This window comes from Mastigoproctus giganteus, chromosome 9 (genome assembly GCF_048544385.1).
Source record: "Mastigoproctus giganteus isolate SK-2022 chromosome 9, ASM4854438v1, whole genome shotgun sequence".
Lineage (NCBI taxonomy): Eukaryota > Metazoa > Arthropoda > Arachnida > Uropygi > Thelyphonidae > Mastigoproctus > Mastigoproctus giganteus.
In genome coordinates this window covers 225,528,139-225,546,575 of record NC_143583.1, presented here as the reverse complement: position 1 = coordinate 225,546,575, position 18,437 = coordinate 225,528,139, and the positions used below count along the sequence as shown (strand labels likewise).

The following is an 18,437-nucleotide window of genomic DNA, read 5'->3' as shown; positions in this document are numbered from 1 at the left end:
GGATCACCAAAGAATTCAGCAAAGACATCAGGATGGAATTTGGTCTAGACAAAGGCAAGACCCACACACACACACAAACTGCACCAGGGAAAATTAGTCGGCCGAAACTACCAGCTGATGACTGGTAAAGAGATCAAAGCTATGGCAGAAGTAGAGACTTACAAATACCTAGGGATGATGCAGGCTCAGCAGATAGAGCGCAAAGAAATCAAGAAGTGCCTGATCAAAACATCATCAGAGACTCAGAAGCCTGCTGAAAGCAAAATTGAACAAAGGGAACACAGTTAAAGCCATAAACACCTATGCAGCTCCAGTACTAACATACTCCTTTGGGGTCATAGTGTGGACTAACACCGAGCTAGAGGATATCATGCAAAAGACAAAGACAATGATGATCAAGAGCAGCCAAGACCACCCAAAGTCAGCAGTAGGGAAACTAACAATAGCTTGGAAAGAGGGAGAAAAGGGCCTCATAGGGCTCTTCCCCTCTCAACAGAAAACAGTGAAAGTTAACCTGAAGGATTACTTTGAGAACAACACAGCACCACTCCACCAGGCCATAAGGAAGATAGACAAGCCATAAGGTATACCCCACTAACCTAAGTGACACTACAATGACCTCCATCAAAATCACATCGATAACACTGCTTCCAATGCATGGCTCACAAGCAGGATGCTCTTCCCCGAGACTGAAGGATTCATGCTGGCCAACCAAGACCAGGTAATCAACACCAGAAACTATAGAAAATACATAGCAAAGGAGCCCGGAATGTCCAATGAAACATGTTGACGCTGACACTTATCCTCAGAAACGATCCAACACATCACAGGGGGATGCAAAGTGATAACTCAGACTGAGTATGCTTGTAGACATGACTATGTAGCCAGGATAATACATCAGAAGCTAGCGAGGAAATACCAGTTAACCAAAGAAAATGTGCCATACTACAAGTACGAACCCCAGGCAGTACTAGAGACCCCAACCCACAAGCTGTACTGGGACCACGCCATAATAATGGATAAGACCATCCCGCACAACAGACCAGACATAACCCTTGTGGACAAGATGGAAAGGCTATTTACCTGATTGACACAGCAATGCCCAACATTAGAAATTTCCAGAAAACCCATGAGAAAAAATTCAGGAAATACACGAACCTGAGACATGAGGTCAAGATTTGGCATGTGTGAGACGTAATGCCCATCCCGATCATTGTATCAACCTCCGGTATGGTGCTAAAGACCCTACATAGCAGCCTAGTAGCAATAGGTCTCCCAAAGAACACCTACAAGGAACTCCAGAAAATCACAATCCTGAACATCTGTAGGATAGTCAGAGAGTTCAATAGTAACACCAGACATTAAAACCACCCTGTGTATTTGTTAGCAGTACCCGTCACAGAGTGGAATCCCTCCAATCAGGGAGAAATAATATAAGAGTAATAATAATAATGAGCTCACATGTTTGAATGGCATCAAAGATTTTTAGAAGGAAGATATATGTGGAAGACAATGAAGAGCAGATCATTCAGTATCCATGAAAACAGATGAAAATGTGGACTGGATACAGACACTGATTAGAACTGATCATCGTTTAAGCATTTGTATGGTTACGTCAGAACTTAAAATTGACAAAGAAACAGTTAGACAAATTTTAACTGAAAAATTAGGCACGAGAAAAGTGTGTCAAGATGCTGCCAAAAATTATGAATGAAGATCAAAGAATGAGAAGACTCCAAGTTTCTGAAGATCTTTCAAAAAAAACTGAAGATCCAGACTTTTGAGTACTGTAAGTTTCTTGTGACAAAAGTTGAATGTTCCTATATAAAACAGAAAAACTAAAAAATAAAGTAAATGCAATGGAAAACAAAATTTCCCAGATAAAAAAAAACTAGAATATCAAAAATGAAAACCACACTTCTCGTTTTCCTCAATATTAAAGGAATTATTATGTCTGAATAAGTCCCATCAAATCAGACTGTCAACAAACATACTATATTGAAGTTCAGACAAGACTGCATGAAAAAATTTGAAGGAAATGCCTGAATTGTGGAAGGATAGTTGTAAGCTCCATTAAGACAACCAGCACACAACGCACTCTCACTTTGCCAATTTCTAGCCAAAAAAACAAATCTCTATGTGTGAACATGCATCCTATGACTTTTAGCCCCTTATGACTTTTTTTCTCCTCCTAATGGAATCCATTTTCAGTTGTTAAATGGAATCCATTTTCAGTTGTTAAAAGTGCACACAGAAGATGAGTTCCAAAATTGTTTCTGTGCTTAAACGAAATGTATGGAACAATGTATATGCAAAACCAAGGCAATTATTTTGAAGGGAATAACTTTTAAAGTATGAAATATTTCATTACATTTATTTTGTTGCTGCAGTATTTTTAGTTAACAGGCACATCTGCCCTTCTTCTCATTACATGAATAAATAGTTTTAAATATTTATTTTGAATTTGACATGCCAAGAAGCACGTGAATTTCAAATATTATGCACCTTGCTAACTCTGTACCTGAGCGATTATCACTTTTTGTGTTTATTATTCAAAAATAATAATGATAATCATTATTTTTCGAGAACAACACAGCACCATTCCACCAGGCCATAAGGAAGATAGATAAGTGGTATACCCCACTCAACCTAAGCGAGGAGCCCCCTCCTGCCCAGACGGCACAAGAAACGAAGTTGCAAAGAAGACACTCCATGGCAGACACTACAATGACCTCCATCCAGAGCACATCGATAACATTGCTTCCAATGCATGGCTCACAAGTGGGATGCTCTTCCTCGACACTGAAGGATTCATGCTGAATCCTTCAGTTGATTACATGATCAAAGACCAGGTAATCAACACCAGAAACTATAGAAAATACATCACAAAGGAGCCCTGTGTGTCAGATGAAATCTGACCTCAGAAACGATCCAACACATCACAGGGGGATAAAAGGTGATCGCCCAGACTGAGTACGCTTATAGACGCGACTACGTAGCTAGGATAATATATCAGAAGCTAGCGAGGAAATACCAGTTGACCAAAGAAAATGTACCATACTACAAGTACGAGCCCCAGGCAATACTAGAGACCCCAACCCACAAACTGTACTGGGACTGCGCCATAATAATAGATAAAACCATCCCACACAACAGACCGGACATAACCCTTGTGGACAAGATGGTTGTTGTTATGTTTTTAGGAGCATTAGCAACTAAGGCCATATTGCTCCACGGATATGCGGTGGTTATTCCCTGACCTATCCATATTCTCCGTATTTGGTGGTTACGGGCTCAAACCACGGTTTAATCAAGAAGCGTGTGCTGCGCACTGCTGCTCCTGCCCACCTGCCCACATGGTGGTGCCCAACACTAGCAATGCCCAGAAAACCCACGAGGAAAAAATAAGGAAGTACATGAATGAGATGTGGCATATGCAAGAAGTAACAACTATCCCGATCATTGTGTCAACCACCGGTATGGTGCCAAAGACCCTACATAGCAGCCTAGCAGCAATAGGTCTCCCAGAGAACACCTACAATGAACTGCAGAAATTCGCAATCCTGAACACTTGTAGGATAGTCAGAGAGTTCCTTGACCAACAGTAACACCAGACATTACAACCACCCTGTGTACTTCGTAGCAGTACCCGTCACGGAGTGGAACCCCCCAATCAGGGAGAAATAATATAAGAGCAACAACAATAATAATAATAACAATGATAATTTCCCACGTTAATCTTTATATGAGTTATAAGTATAACAAATGTGATGGGGCAGTACTTGCTGGGTGCACTGATGGGAAAACTATAAATATGGGAAAATTATAAAAATTCAAAAACCATCCCTTTGAATTTTTATAATAAAAATTATAAAAATTCAAATTTAAAAATTTGAATACATTTAGCAAGGTTACAGAAAATCAGATTTTTATCTATAGCTAACCATTTTTTTTTTTTTTTTTTTTTTATGTGAACCCCAAACAAGAGAGGTATTAGAACCCATAGTACTTAGTACCGTGCTTGGGTTGGAGGTTGAGAAGACAAAAGAAGATATTTGTTCACATTGGAATTGAACTTCTGTGGACCGTAATGGTCAGGAAAGACATATGAAGGAAGGTTGTTCCAGAAAATGGCAGTTGGATGAATAAATGAAGAAGATGAAAAGTTGGTTCTGTGGGTTTGAAGTTGGACAGTAAATGGATGTTAGCTGGTGGCGGCACGTGTTCGGACTGTTTTGAAAGAGAGGCAGGAATTATAGAAGCCAATTCAGAAGAACAGTGCCCATGGAAGTATCTGTAGAAGAGGCATGCAGCAGAAACAGTATGTCTATGAGAAAGCGAGTGCAGAGACTGTTAGAGATGAATCATTAATTAACCTAACGGCTCTCTTCTGAATGGAATCAAGAAGCCTGAGAGAGGTTTTGGGGGCACCACCAGAGATGTGGGAACAATATTCCATGGCTGGGCGAATTTGCGATTTATACAGAGTGAGCAGCTGTTTCCAAGAAAAGTAACGCCAAGAGCGAAAGAGAAAACCAAGTTTTTTTGATGGAGAGGAAGCAATATTTGTAATGTGCTTGTGCCAAGAGAGATTAGAAGTCAGGATAATCCCCAAAAGAGATATATCATTTTGCCTAGAAATCGGAGTGTCACTAAAGATAAGCATAGGAGCAGAAGAATCCTTTTTGTAAGATATAAGAGAAGACTGAGTTTTAGAAGGGTTGAAATCAACTAAGTTGTCTTTGCCCCACTGGAGAATTACCCGAAGATCAGCATTTAAGGAATTGGTAGCAGATTTTCGAGAAGTTGAAGCTGATTGAGCAGGGCAAGGTTTCTCAAAATGGAAAGTGGAATGCAATGTGCTATCATCGGCAAAACCATGGATAGGATTTCCAGTCAATGGAAGAAGGTCATTAATATACAACAGGAAAAGAGTGGGGGAAAGAACTGAACCTTGGGGGGGACACCGGCATTAGTGGAGAAGTTAGAAGACAGAGAGCCATCTACTATCACCCTCAGTGAGTGATCAGAGAGAAAACTGGATAACCAATTACTAAAAACAGTTGGCAAACCACAAAATGGAAGCTTGTTAAGAAGAACTTTATGCCAAACACGATCAAAAGCCTTTGAGATATCAAGAGCAACTACTTGTGTTTCACCAAACCTTTCCATTGAATTAGTCCATAAATGGGTAACAAAAGCCAGAATATCATCAGTGGATCAATACTGATGGAATCCACACTGGCGATCGTTGATCGGATGAAAGGTTTCTAGGTAGTTTAAGAGTTGGCGGTTAATTGATTTCTCCATTACTTTAGAAAGAGTAGAATTAACTACTCTTTCTAAAAAAAAAAACTTTAGAATAAGAAAGTGAAAAAAGGCGGCAAAGAATAGGAGTAAGTTCAGGAGCACAGGTTTTGAGAACAAGTGGAGAAATACAATCGGGACCTGGAGCTTTCTTAGCATCAAGATTCATCAAAATCCTTCTGATATACTTTTGACGGAAGACCACAGGAGGCATTGAATGAAGTGTGTTGGGAATAGTGGGAGGTGTTTTACCAAAATCATTAATACATGAGCTGGAAGAAAAATGGGATGCTAGCAGGTCAGCTTTATCCTTGGCTGAAGTGACAACAGAACCGCTTGGTTTGGACAGAGGTTGGAGCAGAGATTTGTAAAAGTTGCGGCCAATAGCTTTGGCAAGAGAGAGCAGAATGCTCGGCTACCATTAGGTACACTCTTAGCCTATTCAAACTCTAGTTTGGACTGATTAATAACTGCTTTACAACTGTTGCGAGCTTTGGTGTAGGCAGAAAATGAAACTGAAGAATTAGAAACAAGCCAATTACGATATGCAACATTCTTCTCTTGAACAGCCTTAGCACATTTATTGGAAAACCAAGGTTTAGATAAAGGACAAGATTTTAAAGTGGAGTGTGGGATAAAGGATTCCATTCCTGCAAGAATAATTTCACTGACACGATATGAGCAAAAGTTGACATCAGAAGTTTTGAAACAGTAATCTGACCAAGGAAAAGAAGAAAAGAAGTCTTGCAGGTCATCCCATTTTGCATTCTTGTAATGCAAAACAACACGAGGTTGGGAATAGCCATGAGATAAAGGTTCCATTGGAGAAGAGACAATCACCAAGTTGTGATCTGAAGTACTAAAGGACCTCTCACTTCGACCGTGTACTTAGAACGGTTGTTCGTGAGAAAAAGATCAAACGTATTGGCTGTATGATTAGGATTGTCCGGTATTCTTGTAGGTAAATAAACAATCTGTGCTAGGTCATTAGTAACTGCAAAAGCTTCAGCATCTCGACCTGCTGGGTCGGTGTGACTAGAAAACGGAAGCCAGCTGGAGTTGTGAACATTAAAATCACCAAGGAAAATTACCTCACTGTTAGGAAAGTTGGACTGGAGAAAGTCAAGTTGCAAAGAGAGGAAGTCAAAGAGCTCCAAGTGATTAGTGGAGTTGGGAGATCGGTAGAGACAACAGATGAATTTGACACAATGAGGTAGAGAGATTTTAAGCCAGAGAAGATCAAAGAGAGGAGATTCCAAATTGCCAAGTCTCTGACAGGGAATATCAGAACGGACATATGCACAAGTACCACTTTGAGACAAAAGGAATCATACAGCGAATAATTTGGGCATCTAAGATGAGCAGTAGTTGAATCAATCGATAACTGAGATTCTGTCAGAAAAAGTTCATGGGGTTTGGCAGACTACAAGTGGAAATGGACATTGTTGAGATTAGAATTGAGACCACGTATATTTGTGAAATGAATTAGGAAGTCCTTGGGAGGTTTAGATCTTTTGGCAGATAAGCTTGCTCTATTAGTTTGACAATTCATGGTGTATTCAATAGTAAGAAAAAGTGGGTGGGACATGCTGTATGAAGTAATGAAATTTTTGGATATGGCGTACACGTGGTAAGAATACACCCAGATCCTTGACATAACGCGGCCTCAATAATGCTCCCCGCATACACACTACTCGGACTCCCTCCAGTCACTATCTGGCAGAGTAGAGGTAGCAAGATTATACACTAGTTGATCCGGAAGCCTCCTAGAGAGTTACCAATAGGTTCAGTCCTGTGTACTAACTAGCAGCCGGCCTGCGAACGCCATTTTAGAGCTGTACCCTCGAAATGTAAGGAATATTGGATTTCGCCACAACGTTCATCATAACCTCAAAAGTCATCAATCATACTGCATGATGGAAGAGATAGGGAAGGGTTGACTGCAGGCTTATTATTTTCGAGTTACAATTCAGGTGTAACTCAAAAATAATGCACACCAACACTCCAGGGTTAAAATTTAAACCCTGAATTGTTAAAATTTAAACACTGAAATTTAAACACATTCAATTCCAAATTTTACTTTTTAGAAAGCTCATGTTATTAACCTATATATAGTTGTTAACAAAACAAATAATTCACAACTGCTGAAGGAGACAAGAGTAATTAACTCTTAGACTTCTTCATGGAAATGCTGCCTTATAAACAAGACAAATGTAAGTAGATGATATGATCTCAGTAGCAGTATTTTTGATAGCTGATACTACTAGTGAGAAGTCTCCCCCACAAATGGTAAAATACTTATGGTATTAGTAATTATTAACCACAAGGTTCACAAATATTTACCTGATTTCCATACATAGGATTTAAATTTCTAAGGCGGGCAGCACTGATTTCTTCAGGCTTCTTACTCCTATTATGACCAAATGAGTGCAACTCAGAACTGAAATAAATAATAAATATTCAATAAAATGCAGCAATGGTATCTAACCCTTAAGTGGGCATACAAAAAAGTAAAACATAAATAGTCACACAAGGTACAAAATTATTATTTCTCACTAATTTTGGTTTTTAACTGGTCAAGTATGTATTGCTCAAATACATCCAAGAACAAATAATGCTTCACTTTTTTTGGAAAATCATCGTATTTTTTTTATTTAGAAAAATACATTTTTCCCATCACATAATCATAAATCTAACATAGCTATATTTATAAGTTACTGACATAAATAAATAAATTAAAACATTTGGTTTTGTTTTTTTAACTCTTTAAGAAGAGAGTTTTCTAAATGTATATGGAAATGCTTTTAAAAAAAATCATAAAAAAAAACTTGCTGTTACTTTTTAATTTCCTCTACATCTATTTGCATACATATAGAGGGCAGGCACTGAATTCAATTTGTAAGCCCACATTGAAAAAACTTGCTAAAAGGTCCAATCTTTGCCTCCTATGATTTTCAAAGGTTTTTCGTGTTGATATATACATAAATTATGTTTACAATTACAATCAAACTCAGTTATAATGAACATGGATATCATGAAGTCACGGCTATAGTAAGAAAATGCAATCTCCAAGTTAAATTAATGAGCATTAACATGCAGAAATTTTATATACATAACAAGCATGCTTCATGGCTATACACTGAGTAAAGTCCACTTGTTTCCAGAGTGTGAACCACTGAGGTACTGTGTTCTATTTCTGTGATATATTCTTTATTCGATTTAGACCATTAAATTTTTATAAACAACAGGACTTATCCAGGAGTAATTACTGTATATGTTCAATTTTCTTCCTAGATACAATAAAAAGTACATCATTGAAATGTTAACTGCACATGGGAAACTTTCAAAAGTAAATATTTATCTCTGAGAGTGGGAACCAATTACCATAACTGTCAGCTGCAATTCAATTATAAATTTTTGTAAACAATGTGACATCTTTTTCAACAGTTTGGGAACAACAAAAGGCAGTGCGTCCAGTGAGCAACTAGTGAGAATAAAACTTGCCATAATGTTTAGTGATACAACAGCATGTGTTCCTGATCTGATCTGATCAGGAATGATCAATGTTTTAATATTCATGAAACTGCATTTGACGAAATTGGCATTTCTTATGGGATATGTTAATCAATTTTAATACAAGATTTGGGAATACAAAACATTTCAGCCAGGTCTGCACCTCACAACCTCACTGATCACAGAGAATGATGAGTTCTAGCAATTCAGAATCTTTGTCAAATGCTGCTTTTTTTTTTTTTTTTTTTATGTGAACCCCAAACATGAGAGGTATTAGAACCTATAGTACTTAGTACCGTGCTTGGGTTTCAGGTTAAGAAGACGAAAGAAGATATTTGTTGACATTGGACTTGAACTTCTGTAGATTGTAAATTTCAGGAAATACATATGAAGGAAGGTTGTTCCAGAAAATGGCAGTTGAATGAATAAATGAGGAAGAAGAAAAGTTGGTTCTGTGGGTTTGAAGTTGGACAGTAAATGGATGTTGGCTGGTGGCGGCACGTGTCTGGACTATTGTGAAAGAGAGAGCAGGAATTATAGAAGCCAATTCAGAAGAACAGTGCCCATGGAAGTATCTGTAGAAGAGGCATGCAGCAGAAACAGTGCATCTATGAGAAAGCGAGTGGAGAGACTCTGTTAGAGCTGAATCATTAATTAACCTAACTGCCCTCTTCTGAATGGAATCAAGAAGCCTGAGAGAGGTTTTGGAGGCACCACCCCAGATGTGGGAACAATATTCCATGGCAGGGCGATTTGCGATTTATACAGAGTGAGCAGCTGTTTGCAAGAAAAGTAACGCCGAGAGCGAAAGAGAAAACCAAGTTTTTTAGATGCAGAGGAAGCAATATTTCTAAAGTGCTTGTGCCAAGAGAGATTAGATGTCAGGGTAATCCCCAAAAGAGATATATCATTTTGCCTAGAAATCGGAGTGTCACTAAAGATAATCATAGGAGTAGAAGAATCCTTTATGCGAGATATAAGACAAGACCGAGTTTTAGAAGGGTTGAAATCAACAAAGTTGTCTTTGCCCCACTGGTGAAGATCGGCATTTAAGGAATCGGTAGCAGATTTTCGAGAAGTTGAAGCTGATTGAGCAGGACAAGTTTTCTCAAAATGGAAAGTGGAATGCAATGTGCTATCATCGGCAAAACTATGTATAGGATTTCCAGTCAATGGAAGAAGGTCATTAATATACAAGAGGAAAAGAGTGGGGGAAAGAACTGAACCTTGGAGGACACCGGCATTAGTGGAGAAGTTAGACAGAGAGACATCTACCATCACCCTCAGTGAACGATCAGAGAGAAAACTGGATAACCAATTACTAAAAACAGTTGGCAAACCACAAGATGGAAGCTTGTTTAGAAGACCTTTATGCCAAACACGATCAAAAGCCTTTGAGATGTCAAGAGCAACTACTTGTGTTTCACCGAACCTTTCCATTGAATTAGTCCATAAATGGGTAACATAAGCCAGAATATCTCCAGTGGATCGACACTGACGGAATCCATACTGGTGATCGTTGATCAGACGGAAGGTTTCTAGGTACTTTAAGAGTTGGCGGTTAATTGATTTCTCCATTACTTTAGAAAGAGTAGAAGTAATTGCAATGGGACGATAATTGGATGGGAGGGATTTGTCACCCTTTTTAGGAACTGGCTAGATATGAGCAAATTTCCAAGCAGAAGGAAAAACACCTTTGGAATAAGAAAGAGAAAAAAGGCGGCAAAGAATAGGAGTAAGTTCAGGAGCACAGGTTTTGAGAACAAGTGGAGAAATACCATCAGGACCTGGAGCTTTCTTAGCATCAAGATTCATCAAAATCCTTCTGATATCCTTTTGACGGAAGACCACAGGAGGCATTGAATGGAGTGTATTGGGAATGGTGGGAGGTGTTTTACCAAGATCATTAATACATGAGCTGGAAGAAAAATGGGATGCTAGCAGGTCAGCTTTCTCCTTGGCTGAAGTGGGAGCAGAGATGGGCAAAAGTTGCGGCCAATAGCTTTGGCAAGACACCAGAATGCTCGGCTACCATTAAGGCAAGAAGCAAGTTTTCTACTCTTAGCCTGTTCAAACTCCTAGTTTGGACTGATTAATAACTGCTTTACAATTGTTGCGTGCTTTGGTGTAGGCAGAAAATGAAACTGAAGAATTAGAAAAAAGCCAATTACGATATGCAACATTCTTCTCTTGAACAGCCTTAGCACATTTATTGGAAAACCAAAGTTTAGATAAAAGACGAGATTTTAAAGTGGAATGTGGGATAAAGGATTCCATTCCTGCAAGAATAATTTCACTGACACGATCTGAGCAAACGTTGACATCAGAAGTTTTGAAACAGTAACCAGACCAAGGAAAAGAAGAAAAGAAATCTCGCAGGTCATCCCATTTTGCATTCTTGTAATGCCAAACAACATGTGGTTGGGAATAGCCATGAGATAAAGGTTCCATTGGAGAATTGACAATCACCAAGTTGTGAACTGAAGTGCCTAAAGGACCTCTCACTTCTACCGTGTACTTAGAAGGGTTGTTTGTGAGAAAAAGATCAAGCGTATTGGCTGTATGATTAGGATTGTCCTCCGGTATTCTTGTAGATAAATGAACAATCTGTGTTTGGTCATTAGCAATTGCAAAAGCCTCAGCATCTCGACCTCCTGGGTCGGTGTGACTAGAAAACGGAAGCCAGTTGGAGTTGTGAACATTAAAATCACCAAGGAAAATTACCTCACTGTTAGGAAAGTTGGGCTGGAGAAAGTCAAGTTGCAAAGAGAGGAAGTCAAAGAGCTCCAAGTGATTAGTGGAGTTGGGAGAACGGTAGAGACAACAGATGAATTTGACACAATGAGGTAGAGAGATTTTAAGCCAGAGAAGATCAAAGAGAGGAGATTCCAAATTGCCAAGTCTCTGACAGGGAATATCAGAACGGACATATGCACAAATACCACCTTTGAGACGAAAGGAATCATACAGCGAATAATTTGGGCATCTAAGATGAGCAGTAGTTGAATCAATCGATAACTGAGATTCTGTCAGAAAAAGTTCATGGGGTTTGGCAGACTACAAGTGGAAATGGACATTGTTGAGATTAGAATTGAGACCACGTATATTTGTGAAATGAATTAGGAAGTCCTTGGGAGGTTTAGATCTTTTGGCAGATAAGCTTGCTCTATTAGTTTGACAATTCATGGTGTATTCAATAGTAAGAAAAAGTAGGTGGGACATGCTGTATGAAGTAATGAAATTTTTGGATATGGCGTATATGTGGTAAGAATATACCCAGATCCTTGACATAACGTGGCCTTGATAATGCTCCCCGCATACACACTACTCGGACTTCCTCCAGTCACTATCTGGCAGAGTAGAGGTAGCAAGATTATACACCAGCTGATCCGGAAGCTTCCTAGAGAGTTACCAATAGGTTCAGTCCGGTGTTCTAACTAGCGGCCGGCCTGCGAACACCGTTTTAGAGCTGTACCCTCGAAATGTATGGAATATTGGATTTCGCCACAACGTTCATCATAACCTCAAAAGTCATCAATCATACTGCATGATGGAAGAGATAGGGAAGGGTTGACCGGAACTTAGCTCTAGAGACTAAACATGGGTTCCACCACTTCAAGCCTCCAATAAGCAAAGTGGTGGTATTTCACCGGTTGATGAGAGTGATCTACCACCTAGTACTGCTGCTGACTCACTATTTGTTTCTTTCATCATTACTGGTGATGATCATAAGTGTATGGTTACAATCTGTAAAGAAAGGCCTAGCCTGCTCAATCAGAGACTCTGTCTTCTCCAAAGTCCAAAAAAAAAGCAACCTTGGTCAAAAGCAATATCATACTTATCATTTTTTTTTTTTTTTTTACTCAAATAGAATTTTTCATTGTGAATTTATCCTGCATGATCAATCAGAAAAACTGGAGTATAAAACAATTTTACAGTGACTGTGTAAAACTATGTGGGGAAAATAGCAGGAAAAATGGCATTCAGGAATTCACACTTGCATAATGACAACTTTACAATACCCTGCACTTTTAATTCAAGAATTTCTTATGAAGCACTCCAACACTGTTAACCCATCTTTCATACTCACTGGATTTAGATTCCTGCAATTTGTGTTTTTGTTTTCCAAGATTGAAGCCCCCTAGAAAGACCCTAGTGCAATGACTGAGGAAATTATTCAGGATTAAGAATTCCAAAAGAAGCATATCAGGAATGCTTCCAGAAATTGAAGAAGAAATGGAATCAGTATATAGTGTTATACTGATTCTGATGGATCTCAAAGGAGATCCATCAGAATACCCAGGAAAGCTTGTTCATTTCACAAATATTAGTTCAGTTCCTGTAATATCTGCTCACTCATATTACATAGGGAATTTTAACTTTCAAGATAATAACCAGAAATTGTGAACAGGTTACCCACAAGGAAGCTGCAACTGTCTTCTATTCCATGTATGACTGATTTCTATATCACATGTTAAAAAGGCAAGAAGAGAAAGCAATATCATTAATCTGATTATCAGAAATAACTCTTGATCAATTAAGAATGCTTAGATACAGGAACTGCTAAGTGGCAGTGATTATAGTATAATGAGGTCAGATTTATTCAAGGACATAACTACTATCAAATTCTCTTCAGTGGAACCAACTGATTCTGTTGCCAAATACAAATTATTAAACTTAGTAGTAGTGGCGGTAGCACATGATGCAAGAAAGAAAACTTATGTAGCTGATTATATAAGCTATAAATCAAGCTTATATAGCTACATTAAAAACAAAAAAAGGAGGGAGAAAAAAAAAAAAAAGACTTCCACATCACATCACCCCCCCCTTTTTTTTAATGAAGACCCTAAGCACGAGAGGTATTAGAACACATAATACTTAGTACCATGCAGAGATTTAATGGTTGAGAAGATGAAAAAAGATACTTGTTGACATTAGACTTCAATTTCTGTAGGTGGTAATTTTCGGGAAATATGCATGAAAAGAGTTCCAGAAAAAAAAGAAGTTGAAGGAATAAATGAGGGAAGAAAAAAAGACTGCTTTTGTGAGATTGGTTATGTGAGATTTAAGTTGGACAGTAAAAGGATGCTCACTGTTTGTGGCATGTGTACAGGCTTTTTTGAAGAGAAGGCAAGAATTATAGACGTCAATTGAGAAGAACAGTGACCATGGAGGTATCTATAGAAAATACACGCAGCAGAACAGAACGTTTATGAGAGAGAGAGAGAGAGAGAGAGAGAGAGAGAGAGAGAGAGAGATAGTGGAGACCAATGTTAGAGATGAGTCATTAATTTAACTAATTAATTAATTAACCTAATTGCTTTCTTTTAAATGGAATCTAGAAGCCTGAGCGAGGTTTAGGGGCACTGCCTCAGATGTTGGAACACTATTCTATTATAGGTAGAATTTGAGGTTTGTACAGAGTGAACAGCTGTTTGGAAAAAAAAAAAGTAACGCTGCGTGTGAAAGAGAAAACCCAGTTTTAGATACAGAGGAAGCAATATTTTTTTGTCATATGCCAAAAGAGATTACAAGTCAGGGTAATCCCAACAGATATGAGATCTTATATAGAGTGTCATCAAAGATAAGCATAGGAGCAAAAGAATCCTATTTGCGAGATAAAAATTTGCGAGATTACCAAGTCTTAGAAGGATTGAAATCAACCAATTATCTTTGCCCCACTGGAGAATTATGTGGAAATCAGCATTCAAGGAATTGGTAGTGGATATTTGAGAAGTTGAAGTCGCTTGTGTAGGGCAAGGTTTGTCAAACTTGAAGATGGAATGCAATGTAATGTGCTATCATTAGAAAAACTGTGGATGGGATTTCCAGTCAATGAGAAAGATCATTAATATACAAGAGTGGGAAAAAGAACTGAACCCTGGGGAACACCTAATTTAGTGGAGAAGTTAGCAGAGAGAATTATCTATTATCATCTGCAATGAGTGGTTAGAGATAACTGGATACCCAATTACAAAAAAAAAAAAAAAAAACAGTTGGCAAACCATCAGATGGAAGATTATTTAGAAGATCTTTATTCCAAACACAATCAAACAACAGCAACTGCTTGAGTTTCACCATTTTCCATTGTATTTGTCCAGAGGCAGGTAACCAGTATATCACCAGTGAATTGACACTGACAGAATCCATACTGGTGATCATTGATCAGATGGAAAGTTTCTTGATAATTTAGGAGTTAAGTGGTTAATAGATTTTTCCATTACTTTGGAAAGAGTAGAAGTGCAAAGGGATGATAACTGAATAGAAGGGATTTTGTCCTTTTAGGAACTGACTGGATATGAACAATTTCCAAGCAGAAGGGAAAACACTGGTGGAATAAAAAAATGTAAAAAGGTGACAAAGAACAGGAGTAAGCTCAGTATCACAGGTTATGAGAACAAGCAGAGAAATACCATCAGGATCAGAAAATTTCTTGAATCAAAACGGTTCAAAATTCTTCTGATATCCTTTAGACAGAGGACCACAGGAGACATTGAATGGAGTGTACTGGGAATGGTAGGAGGTGGTTTACTAAGATCATCACTACACGAGTTAGAAGAAAAGTAGGATGTAGCAGGTTACCTTTATCTTTGGCTGAAGTGGCAAAAGAACCATCTGGTTGTGACAGAGGTGGGAATGGAGATTGACAAAATTTGTGGTAAATACCTTTAGCAAGAGGCCAGAGTGCTTTACTACCATTTGGACAAGAAGCAAGTTTTCTTCTACTAGCCTGTTCAAAATCTAGTTTGGACTGAATAATAACTGCTTTAAAATTATTGGGAGTTTTGGTGTAGGCAGATAATGAACCTGAAGATTTGGATACAAGATAATTACAATATGCAACTCTTATCTTGAACAATCGTAGCACATTTATTGGAAAGCCAAGGTTTAGATAAAGGACAACATTTTAAGGTGGAGTATGGAATCTCTCAAGAAGAAAATAAATCTCGTAGATCATCCCATTTTGCATTCTTGTAATGCCAAACAACACGAGGTTGGGAATGGCCATGAGGGAAAGGCTCCATTGGAGAAGAGACCATCACCAAGTTATGATCTTGTGTGCCTAGAGGACCATTCGCCTCGATCGTGTACTTAGAAGGGTTGTTTGTGAGAAAAAGATCAAACATGTTGGCTGTGTAGTAATGATTGTCTGGTATTCTAGTAGGTAAATGTAAAATCTGTGCGAGGTCATTAGTAATTGCAAAGGCCTCAGCATCTTGACCAGCTGGGTCTGTATGACTAGAAAACAGAAGCAAGAGGAAGTTGTGAACATTAAAATCACCAAGGAAAATTACTTCAATGTTAGGAAAGTTGGACTGGAGAAAATCAAGTTTCAAAGAGTTTCAAGTGATTAGTGTAGTTGGAAGAACAATAGAAGCAACAGACTAATTTAACACAATGTGATAGAGGGATTTTAAGCCAGAGAAGATCGAAAAGAGGAGATTCAAAATTACAGTCTCTGACAGGGAATATCAGAGCAGACAATATGCACGAGTACCACCTTTGAGGTGAAAGGAATCATACAGCGAATAATCAGAACAACTGAGATGAGCAGTGGTTGAATCAACCAATAATTGGGATTCTGTCAGGAAATGTATATGGGGTTTGGCAGACTGTAAGTGGAAATGGACATCACTGAGATTGGAACTGAGACCAAGTATATTTTTGAAATGAATGAGTAAATGTTTGGTTTAGATCTTTTTTCAGATAAGTTTGTTCTATTAGTTTCACTATTCATTATGTATCCAGTAGTAAGAAAAGGTGAGAGGACATGCTGTATGAAGTAATGAAGTTTGTGGATATAGCAAACACTTGGCAAGAATATACCTGGTCCTTGACATACTGTAAGCTACAATGCACCCCGTCCCCACAAAGACACAACCCCATCTCCCTCTAGTAACAAGATTATACAATAGCTGATCCAGAAGCCTCTTAGAGAGTTACCAATAGGTTTGGTTCAGTGGACTATCTAGCGGCCAGCCTGCAAACATTTTAAGAACGTACCCTCAAAATGTTAGCAAGATTGGATCTCACCATTATGTCCATCATAATCTCAAAAGACATTAATCATACTCCAGATGGAAAATATGATGGTGGGGAGGGGTTTCCAGAGCTTTGCTCTTGAGACCAAACATGGGTTCCACCACCTGACATCTCCAATAAGCAAAGTGGTGGTATTAGCATTAGTAGAGGCATATGATGCAATAAAGCAAGCTTATACAGCTTCAGCCAAAAAAACCCTTCCCATTTCACTCATCCAATCACTCCAAAAGTTTGCCTAGTTCTGCCTTGAATTCATTTAAGCTGTCAACTTCTACGATAGATAGAAGTTTGTTCGATCAATCAACCATTCTCTGGCCAAAGGCAAACTTCTGCACATTGCCCCCAATAATTTATATGCTTCCCATGTACTTTTCTTCTCTGCCACTAGTTTCACCATCCATCTGACATCCATTTAATTTTCATTTTTGCATTGAAGCAACTAAAAGTCATGAGACTCCACCCCAGTACAGACTTTTCTTAACTGTGGTTTATAATTGAAGGGTTTTTTTTTTTTTTTTTTGGAGAGGGGGGAAATAGCCCCACAGATGAAAGATAGAACCCTTCAATTATACCTTTTGTACTCCATTGAAGAAGGGAGGTTTACAAAATAAGTTGAATTAAGTTTCTGTAGACTGGAAATACATACATATGAAGGAAACATTTTCAGGAAATACATATGAAGGAAAATCACTGGCATTAGTAAAGGCACATGATGCAAGAAAGCAAGCTTATATAGCATCAGCCCATCATTCCAAAGAACAAAATGCAGAAGGAATAAATGAGGTGAAAAGTAAATTTGCTGAGTTTATAGTTCAAATGTGAATCACTGTTGACTATTTGAAGTGAGTATCTGGATTGATTTGAAATAAAGAAGTCGAATTACAGATACTAATTCAAAAGAACAGTGCCCATGGAAACATCTATAGAAAGGGCATCTACAGCAAATGAATCTTTGATAAGAAATGGAGTGAGTGTAAATGATAGCTAATTAATTAACTTTATTTCCATACTGTGATTTTAGTGTTTTGCACCAACCTTGCGTAGAAGTAGAAATAAAACACCAGGGAAACTAAACTTTTGATAACTGTATTTATAATAAATCAAAATACCCGCATCTACAATAAATTTAACTTTATAATAAACTCTACATATAAATTATTAAAATCTGCTACATTACAATCAATAAAATGCATAAAACATAGATTAAAACGATAAAAACCCGTAGCTTTCAAAGGCTCAGCCTTCTTCTTCAGCGGTAAATCTTGCTATGCAGTACAACTTTAAATATCAGCAGGCTAACGGTACTCCTCACGTGTTTCCATTCTCGTGTGCTTCGTTCTCTCGCGTTGTGGAACTGGAAGTGGCTCGAGTGGAAGCCACACGGAATCGTTCATCCCTTTTGAGGATAGTGGTCTCAAAGATGGGATGAATCCGCGTACCTCTATCCCTATTTATGTTAATGGTAGAACAAATCCGCAAACTCTCGAGCCACTTACGGTCCCAGAACTGATCATATAGCTAGAATACTGATCATATAGCTAGAATACTAAGAAAGTACCAGACGCGGTGTGTGC

General features: G+C 38.3%; 1 protein-coding gene across 1 annotated transcript in view; it reads right to left on the bottom strand.

Moving 5' to 3' along the window:
- The window catches only part of LOC150081141 (ubiquitin carboxyl-terminal hydrolase 8-like), a 581,739-nt gene that overhangs the window by 243,344 nt on the left and 319,958 nt on the right, over positions 1–18,437 (bottom strand). Inside the window, exon 13 of the mRNA XM_090381373.1 lies at positions 7,651–7,747. Within this exon, the coding sequence (XP_090237499.1) occupies positions 7,651–7,747 (97 nt within the window). The remainder of the gene's footprint in view (positions 1–7,650; positions 7,748–18,437) is intronic.